Genomic DNA, 10000 nt, shown 5'->3' on the forward strand with positions numbered 1-10000 from the left:
TGTGTGTGTGTGTGTGTGTGTGTGTGTGTGTGTGTGTGTGTGTGTGTGTGTGTGTGTGTGTGTGTGTGTGTGTGTGTGTGTGTGTGTGTGTGTGTGTGAGTGAATTTGTGTTTGTATGTGTTGGCAATGTGTGTGTGTTTAATTCTGTGTGTGTGTGAATGTGAAGTGTGTGAGTGATTCTGTGTGTGTGTGATTCTGTGTGTGTGTGTGTGTGCGTGTGTGTGTGTGTGATTCTGTGTGTATGTGTGTGTGTGTGTGTGATTCTGTGTGTGTGTGTGTGTGTGTGTGTGTGTGTGCGTCTGTGTGTGACATGTATAGATTGATGAGTGATTGAGTGGATGTTCCCTTGAGAGGGATCTGCTGGCCTTCCGGGCCCCACGAGGGGGTTAGAGATTTGGAGAAAGAGCACACATATGGGCCCCTCTCCAGGACACAAGATTAAAGGAAATCAAAACAAACCTCCTTTTATTCAGCACTCGCACAACAGTCTTCACAAGCACACACATAGACTCTCTTTCTGTCAGACACACACGCACACACACGCACACACACACACACACACACACACAGACACACACCATGACTTGTTTACTGAGTGCAGGTATAAACCCCCTTGTATTTCCATAAAAGGTAAGGAGCTAGATTGCATGAGAGAACTGGACAGAGAGAGAAAAGGGGAAGGAGAAGGCGAGGGAGAAACAGAGACAGAAACATACCCCGAAACAAAGGTGTGTGTGCTGAAGCTGTGTTCAGCTGCGTGTGGGAGCTGATTTACTGAGCTCTGTGCAGGCAGCCTGGCGCCTCCACCAGCCTCTGTCAAGAGCTGAGGCTTCACCAGGGCAGGATTTGCCAACTCTCACTCTTTTGGTGGGAAACACAGGCATTCATATCCTGCCTCACACTAGCATGAAAAAAAAAATCCATTGACTTCAATTCACCTCACGCCAAAAGAAATATACCGGTTTTGATCAATTCTCATGCCAAGTCAGCCTTGAAAGTTGGCAGCTCTGTCAGAGGCTAAATGTGGTGAGAGGCTACCATCGCTCCCCTCCGTGGGGAAGACACAGGGACCGTTCTTGAGAGGGTTTGACTCTGCAAGAGGTAGAGCACCAGAAATTCACAAGAGCATATTCTTACATATATTTATTACTTATATGAAAATATATGAGATAAATATATATATATATATATATATTTATCTCATATATTTTCATTGATTCTTAAATATTCTTTCATGCAGTGAATGGTACAGACAGTGATGTTGAGTTTACACTGTAAACTAGTTTACATTTCATGTTGCCATTGTGTATATTACATTTATAGCACGTTAATCCCTATTACAGATGCCATCTGAACCATTTTATCCATCAGTGGGGCAGGTGTGTGTGGTGTAAACCATGACATTAGATACATTTAAGCTCATTTAAGCATTCTGGCTTGGTTTATTCCTGTCATTCAATGTGGTAAAAGGGTTTCCTTCACTGATTAAGTGCTCACTGCTAAAGCTGTGTGTATTTTTAAAGCTCTTCTTTGTTATTGCGGGTCTAGCTATTTTTTTTGTCAGTTGGGTCACCAGCATGAAAACCAGTGAGCTTTTCACACAGCACACAGTCATGGTCAACCAGTCCACTTTAAGTCCAGTTGCACTGCATATCATGGACTCCCATGAAATTATGTCAAATTAGATTTGTCAAATTAAGAGCTTTTAAAAAACGTCACTGCCATGTAACGTTACCAGTGCAACAACAGATGGTAAAACCACCACACACACATAAGACATTTCATATAAGAGAAAAAGAACAGAACGCATAGCATGAAACCCAGTTTACACTGAGTCTAAACACAGAGCCGGGGAAATGAAAGACAACAGTGGAAATTGTGTAGAGCAAACCAGGCCGCTGACGCTTTCAAAGAGGTCACTGTTCCTGCTTAGACTTGGACGCCCCCTGTGGTGGAAGGTGAAAGTGCAGCTAAATCTGTCACACTTCAAGGGCCGCGGGGTGTCAGGCTGAGATTAAAAACCCCAATCCCTCTAACACAGCTGACCTTTGACTGACAGGTGTGTGTCAGTGTGTGATCAGGATCCCTGTGGCATCCTCACATAATGATCTGTGTCTGTAGACACACACTGTGCGTGTGCATGTGCGTGTGTGCGTGTGCGTGTGTGCGTGTGTGTGTGCGCGTGTGCGTGTGTGTGTGCTTGTGCTCCAATATGTGAAAGTGTGTGCAGGAGAAGTGAGATGCTACAATGACTCAGCAAACAGCAGGCAGTAGGTTGTGAACTGCAGAGAGAATAATGAACCTAGAGGGGAAAAATGCAAGTTAAGACAAGGCAACAACAGGCACATTTCCTCCAGCCTGATGTTTAATTTGCATTTGTCTCCCACCATCAATCTGTAATGTGAGTTAAACCATATACCCCTATGCTAGTAATGCATCACTGACTTAGCTCAGTGCTGTGCAGCAGTAGATCACACATGTTTTAACTCAGTAACTTTGTTACAAATGTGTGTGTGTATGTGTGTGTGTGAGGGTGGTGTGTGTGTGTGTGTGTATAGTGCACAGCATAGTTTCCATTTAACACTGATGTGATGGAACAGGGGTTCTCAAACTTTTGCAAGCTGGGCCCCCCCAAAGCTGGTTAGGGGTAGTCGGGGCCCCCCCATCCCCCGCGCCGCCCGCGGCCCGCGGCCCGCCGCCACCGCCCTCAACTACACCACCATATATAGATAGATAGATAGATAGATAGATAGATAGATAGATAGATAGATAGATACCGTAGATAGCATATTGTTATTGATAGGCCTGACGTGTCAAGGTTAGGCTATTGTTATTGTTAGGCCCATACAGACAATTATTATAACTATTTATTATTATTATTATCAGTAATAGTAGGCCTATCAGTAGGCTATTCATTATTATCACCATCATTATGTTAATATTATTATAATTAATGATTATCGACCAATTATTATTATTGTATTATTATTATCATCATAATCATAATAATAATTATTATTATCATTATCATAATCATAATAAGTATTATTATTGCTATCATTAGGATACTGTTATTATTATGGGCCTCTTGTGATCTTTACAAAAAAAATCCTACAGGTCTGTCAATGTGAGACATGAGCCTGCTTTGCACTGCAAAGGTCCTCAAATCTTGGGGCAATGTTTGACAAACATATCCTCAGGTCATCCTCGATCTGTGCGCGGTTGCGGTATTTAGTTTTGAGCGCAGTCAGTCTTCGACGCGAAAAGGAGAAGCATTTCTAAGGCTATGTCGCAAAGCTGATCATTGCTACCCAGAATGACGAAAGAGGGGAGATGCTTAAGTCTACTGTCACTCTTCAGCTGCTCTTTCATGTCTGATGGAAATGGATCCCGAACTCAGGCCAATTAACGGTAGTCCTCTTTGTAGGACCCAAACTGATTTCTGATATTCAGCGAGATACTGACATAGGTATTGCGCTGAGTTTAGCTCCTGTCATTATTCTACACTTGTTGTGCGGCCGGCAAAATCAGTGTTTCGGCAATTGTATGGGGTTTGCCAAGCTTAGCAATTCTATGAGCAACTACATAAGATGCCTCCAGACACTGCTTGGAGATGGTGGTTCGTTGTTGCTGGAGGCCATCACGTTTATGTTTAAAGAAGTCCACAGGCTTCTCTTTCTGACTTTTACGAATCAGAAACTTGTCCATAGTTGTGTTTGTTTGCTGATACAGTGTGTGTGAAGTTAATAAAGTTCTCATTTCAGTTCGTCGTGTTCTTGTATGTGTGGTTGTGAACGACTTGCACACGAATAATGGATAAGGCTGTGCTAGGCAATAATTCCTAACAAAACGAACTGTACACAATGTAGACAGGGACAGCACAAAATAGTATTCAAGTGCTGGTGTTTTATTTGTTGCAACACGGTGGATGATCGAAAAATGTAAAGGTAGATGTTAAGGAGAAAAGGGCTAGCTGCAGTTGGAAGAAGGTAGCTAGCTAGGCTAGCTCTCGGGGCTACGAGCTTTTTCAAGACTGGAGCAAATTACTCCTTAGAATAGGCTACGAATAGACCTACTGCAAGTGCAGTAAGGTATTACTAAGGAAGGAGTGAGTCTTTAAAAAGACTGTTTATTAAGCAATGAATACCTGAATGATAGAGGAAACAAGAGACATTGAACAAACTCTGCAGAGTGTTGTCTCAGGGTGAGCGCTTACCATGCCTGCGGTTTTTTTTTTATACTCGGAAGCTTGGGTGCAACTCGCGTTCAAATGATAAGACTCCGTTTTGATTGGTGGATCAGGAGCAAAACAGTATTTGATTTGTTTGGGTCAGTCCAGCCCCTTGCATTTCGCCACTGAGGGAGCTTTCACTAACCAGTGACAGGTCGGCGGTCGTTTTTTTCTTTTCTCCGTCTGTGACATCGCGCCCCCCCTGGAGAGTGTTCGCGCCCCCCACTTTGAGAACCACTGTGATGGAAGATAGAGGTGCTGTTCGCCATTCTGATCCAATACTGTGAAATTCAGTGATACTCTGGCTGTCCATTCTGTGTTTACGCTCAGAAATCTCTGGTGTTCGTACACAGTCCTGGATCTGTAAATGGGAAACAAACATTGTGAGCCATAAACAATTCCAGCCAAGTAACACATTGCTTCAGGAGCACAGAAGGATGGCTTTGCCAGAATCGCCAACTGCATCCTTAACATATTCCATGTGTAAAAAGAAACATGGAACCCTAATAATTCAGTCTGCCACTCAGGATATGTGGTTGGGCAGTTGTTATATTGGTGAGGTTATTGGTGATGAGTACTTGCATGTGACAGTGAGAGGACTGTGGGAAGTCCCCAACCAAAGGCACAAGCATTTCAACATCTTTTCCTGTATACAGCTATAAAAACATGTGGAAAAAGAAACATGGAATCCCAAGATGTCCTAATATTTCATGTCATGGTGGCATGAAAGTCCAGACAGACAGAACAGGGCTAAATACTGTGATCCAGTGACAGAGCAGGGGCCAAACATATGTAGACTGAGAAGGGTCATCATCAGAACTTGCACCGCACACCAGCACACACAGACAGAGAGGTGGTTTCAGAAAGGTAGTGAGAAAGTAAAGCTATGTAAATAAAGCAGAACTCACCGGGATACGTTTTTTCAGGCAGTCAGATAACTGATAAGAGGTAAAATGAGAATGTAACCCTGTGATTTCCTAAATAAACTTGCTCTTACCTTCTAAATCCACTCATCATTTTTTCTTTTCCAGAACATTCTTTGTGCGCAAGGTCTGAAATCTAGCTCCATGGCAACCAACAACACAGCCAGCATTGCCCAGGCCCGTAAGTTGGTGGAGCAGCTGAAGATGGAGGCCAACATCGACAGGATAAAGGTGAGGGCCGGGGCCAAATATAGTCCTCCTGTACAACAGGGGGCATGTTGGTGGGTGCCTCCATTAGTTAAAAAGCAAATGTGTCCTGGATGATATTTTTGAAAAGAAATCCTTTTTTTCTTTCTGTGTATGTGTATGCGTGCTCTGTGTATTTGTGTATACACAATATGCGTGCGTGTGTGTGTGTGTATGTACACTGTTTGTGTGTGTGTGTGTGCATCAGGTGTCTAAGGCAGCAGCTGACCTGATGTCGTACTGTGAGGCCCACGCTAAAGAGGACCCGCTCCTTTCGCCCATGCCCGCCTCAGAGAACCCCTTCAGGGAGAAGAAGTTCTTCTGTGCCATCCTGTGAGCGGCGGACACACCCTGGGCACGCAGCGGGCGCCCCGCCCACAGATTCCAGAAAATGACTCACAACACTTAGAACCCTTCTAGCAAGTGTGTGTGTGTTTAGATTGCGTGGTGGTGATGGTTGTGGTAGGTGGGGGATATCCTCTTGTACCACCTAAAATGCTCATACTGAGGGAAATAAGAAATAACACACACATGCACACACGTGCACATGAACACACACTCACACAGTGAGGTGATCAACAACAGTTTGTGTAGCGGTAAGATGGGGAGGAAGTGATGCATGTTTTTTTTTAAGACTTTTATAAACAAACAAGGGATATCGTCCATCCTGGTCCCTGAGTCAACATTGACAGCCATTGTAGAGGATTTTTAAAAGTGAAGAAACCTTATTTTTGGAGTGCTCAACACATGAGTATGGATAAGGGTATCAGGCTCTTCAACAGACAGGACCTCCCTGTGTTAAGCAAATGTGATGTATTACAGTTGTTTTTTTTTTCATTTATTTAGTTTGATATTTCAGTGTTCAGCTATGGATCCTCCCTTATTATAATGTGGTTTGGCTACATCATTTAGATAGCTTTCTATTGAATCTTCAATGTACGTTGCATTTTTTTTAAGCACTGGTAGATTAGAAGAAACCTAAAGTAGATCAATACAAAAGGAAATGTTTTTTTTTTCTATGAAATGCTTGTAAATATTTATACAACAAGCACCATCTTTTCAGGTTCCTTTCTATGAACCATGTACGACTGTTGATGCTCCCTGTTTCTACTCTGTATGAATGTGCTAGCAAGTAAACTGTGCTGTGATGTGCTCTGCTGACCTCACTTCCTGTTTCTATTAAAGAGGGAAACTGATTTGACGAACACGTTTGACTGGCAGGCCTGTGCTGTTTGACCACAATGCATTGCCTTATGACACGTGGAGACCACAAATTATGACGCCATAGTCACAATATGCCAAGACTCCACCTGCAGTGTACCAACTGTATGAAATAACTATATAAAGATACCGAGAATGTGACAAATGGTGATGCAGCTGTTTACAAACAACCACACTACATGAACACAACGCATCTACCCACCAGACACGTTAGAAGAGACTGAATTGCAGTGAAGAGGTTGGGGTACATTGAAGTGCTGGTTAGACTAAGACTTCATCAGAAGGCCTCCATTCACATTGCCTTTGTGTCTGATTGTGTACCACGGTGCACTAACAAGATTAGTTTGTTATGATAATGACATACGAATCATCAGGAAGGAAGCATATCATTATTAAGTCAACTGTCCATGCACCCTGCATGACTTAAAGCTTTGCAAATGATGGGATGAGGAATAAAATACCCTAACTAAGACACAATTATATTGATATTAATTCACATTAAACACATTATTATATATCTCTAAACACAATTACAGATATTGCTGAAAGGTTTAAATGTAGAGTACCAAGTCTGACCACCACTTCATGTGGTACGGCAACGTTGACATTATTCGGAAGGTATGAGGAATATTTCCATTTCTTCAAGAGTCAACTTGGACTAGAGTTTACCAGGGGGACGCAGCTGAGCAGCCTCTCACCCTAAATCAAGCTCCATCTGGCCCCCACAGGCTAATGAGGCACATGGAGGCAGATGGAGGAGGGGGCAATGACTCGTTAGGGACACAAGAAAGCTCCTGTTCACGAGAGCACTTAACATTAACTGGAGCACTATATGTTTAGTGTTTAGAAGCTTTCGCCTGTTCAGTTGAAATACGGTAAAAATGCTAAATTTGCCCTGGGTGACCTGTGTCGTGTGAGTCTCTGTGTCGGTGGAACTGCTGGAGCCTGAGAGGTAAAACGGTTTGATCAGAGGCAGTCATCAGGGGGTAGACAGGACACACCCAGTCAAGGGTGTCACAGATGAACTGTCCTCTTGTCTGGGCTAGCGGCGCAATAAGCACACGGCCTTCTGCTGACATGTGGGGGTGCAGTACCATGGCATTTTCACCTCAATACAGGGAAGGAGTTTTATACATAAATCAAAGACAATATAAATGAAACGTTTTTGTTCACTCCCTCTATTTTCTTTGTATCTTTGCTCATCCTGCCCAGGAGTGCTACATTGTTTGGATATGTCATGTTTTGATAGAAACAAATGTCATCCCATCTTGTGTTTAATTCTCCAAAATGGTTAAGACTGAGCTCACTGAGAATGAACTAATACTGTACTGAGGGTCTCCACCATGATCAGTATCCCAGCTAGCATTAAGACACATGCACAGTACATAGTGAGCCCAGAATGACAGGTTAATCAGACCAAGTGCAGCAGACAACATGCAGTCAATGAGGTGGAATGGATCTAAAGGGGAGAAACTGCAGTTCAGGTGGAATAGCAATACATCAAAATGCTGTGTTATTATGCAACACACAGATAACATGCATTATTTTAAGTGACACACAGGAAAAAATGCTAAATTGTGCTATTGGTTGGGAACTTCTGACAGCAGCCAATCCTCTCATTGTCACATGTCAGCGCTCATACCCAACAACCTAACCTAACCAGTATAACAACTGCCCGACCATTGATCCTGCGTGGCAGGATACAACAATGCACAACTGGCTGGTGACAGCCGCAACATGTGCCGCATGTTGTACCCAGGATCCGTGACTGCCCAACCATAGAACCTGAGCAGCAGGATACAACAACAACAATAACAAAATCTGCCTTTGTGACCATGCAAGTAAATATTAAAGATACAATGTGATGGTGTGCGAGAAGAATACAGCTGACGCATTTTTTTCAAGAATTTGCATTGAAGTGCCATGCAATTGTCTTAGCCACTCACTAAACAGCTCTGTTCAGCACCTGTAGGCCTAGTGACCATATTGGTGCATGTGGGCATACTTGCAGAAGGAGGTCCAGGGACCAGTTCATTTGCTCTCTGATAACAGGTTTATAAAATGATAATACATTTTTTTCTAAACATTTAAACACATTTATTTCAAACACTTTCTTTTTAACAATAAGCACAATAAGCTCCTGATCTGACTCAGACTTGCTTAATGCAGTTAAAAAATGCAGTGATTTAATTTAATTTTACCACTAGATGGTGCTGTAGGGCCAGTAATCTAAGGGAAGTGTTTTGTGGCACTCCACATAACACTAAACTCTTTCTCAGACAGGTGTCACTGTAGACAATGGTATGAGATTTCTTTCTAATTTAAGGCACAGAGCTTGCTTGCATTCATTGATTTAGCAGATGGTAATATCTGAAGAACTGCCTGAATCGGTTCTGCATACGCTACCGAAAAAACTGAAATCACAATTACGCACAGCTGTGCACAGCTGCATATAATTAATTTGAAATCAATTTTATTTATAAAGTGCCAATGAATTGAATTGAAAAGGTCTCAAGGCGTTTTACAGAGCCCAGAGCCTGAACTCCCTACAGCAAACACTAAGGTGACGGTGGCAAGGAAATACTGTACCACCACAAAGATGATCTTGAGATAACCATACCAACCACAAGGCCAGTCGCAGAGAATCTACAGCAAAGGCAGCTCTTTCCACCAGAGGATCTGCAATGAGTGCTGGACCTCCGCACACCATTCCTAACTATGGGGAGTAATAAAGAGGAAAGTTTAAGTCCAGACTTAAAAGTAGAGAGGGTGTCCACTTCTGGGATAACGGAAGGAGAATTCCAAAGCAGGGGAACTTGATAGCAAAAGGCTCTGTGTCCACGATTTTTGATACTAGAAGGCCTGCATTTTGAGACTGAAGAGTTCTTGGTGGGCAGTACGGTACTAGTAAATCCCTAATGTAGTCCGGAGCTTTTAATGTTAGCAGGAGTGTTTTTAAATGTATTCTACGTTTGACAGGGAGCCAGTGAAGAGAAGCGAGTACAGGAGAAATGTCTTCATATTTTTTTAGTTCTAGAAAGTGTGAGTGGCTGCATTTTGTATCGGCTGGAGGCTCTTTAGTTAGTCGTTAATCCATCCAGATTGTTAAGCTTTGCAGTAGTCAAGTCTTGAGAGGACAAATGTAAGGATGTGCTTTTCTGCATCCTGGAAAGATAGGACTTTCTTGACAATATTACATTGGCTTAAAAAAGGATGTTTTCAACATCTGTTTTATGAGAGTTTTGAGAGAAAGGTCAATTTGCTCATGATGGCAAAACAAAATATTATCACTCTGTCTATTATGTTAAACAGCTCAATGACAAAAATTACATTTACAATGAAAAAGATCAGAAGGACTTCTTCAGCGAGAGCTTGTCTA

The 10000-nt window shown here is 42.6% G+C and overlaps 1 protein-coding gene across 3 annotated transcripts in view; it reads left to right on the top strand.

The window, feature by feature from the left end:
• The window catches only part of gng2 (guanine nucleotide binding protein (G protein), gamma 2), a 15658-nt gene extending 9051 nt beyond the window's left edge, over positions 1 to 6607 (top strand). For all 3 annotated transcript variants that reach the window (XM_012836737.3, XM_031580674.2, XM_031580675.2), the window contains 2 exons: positions 5263 to 5385; positions 5609 to 6607. In XM_012836737.3, coding sequence (XP_012692191.1) covers positions 5299 to 5385; positions 5609 to 5737 — 216 coding nt within the window. In that variant the 5' untranslated portion in view covers positions 5263 to 5298 and the 3' untranslated portion in view covers positions 5738 to 6607. The remainder of the gene's footprint in view (positions 1 to 5262; positions 5386 to 5608) is intronic.
• The last annotated feature ends 3393 nt before the right edge of the window (positions 6608 to 10000 follow it).

Source organism: Clupea harengus, chromosome 14 (genome assembly GCF_900700415.2).
Source record: "Clupea harengus chromosome 14, Ch_v2.0.2, whole genome shotgun sequence".
Classification (NCBI taxonomy): Eukaryota; Metazoa; Chordata; class Actinopteri; order Clupeiformes; family Clupeidae; genus Clupea; species Clupea harengus.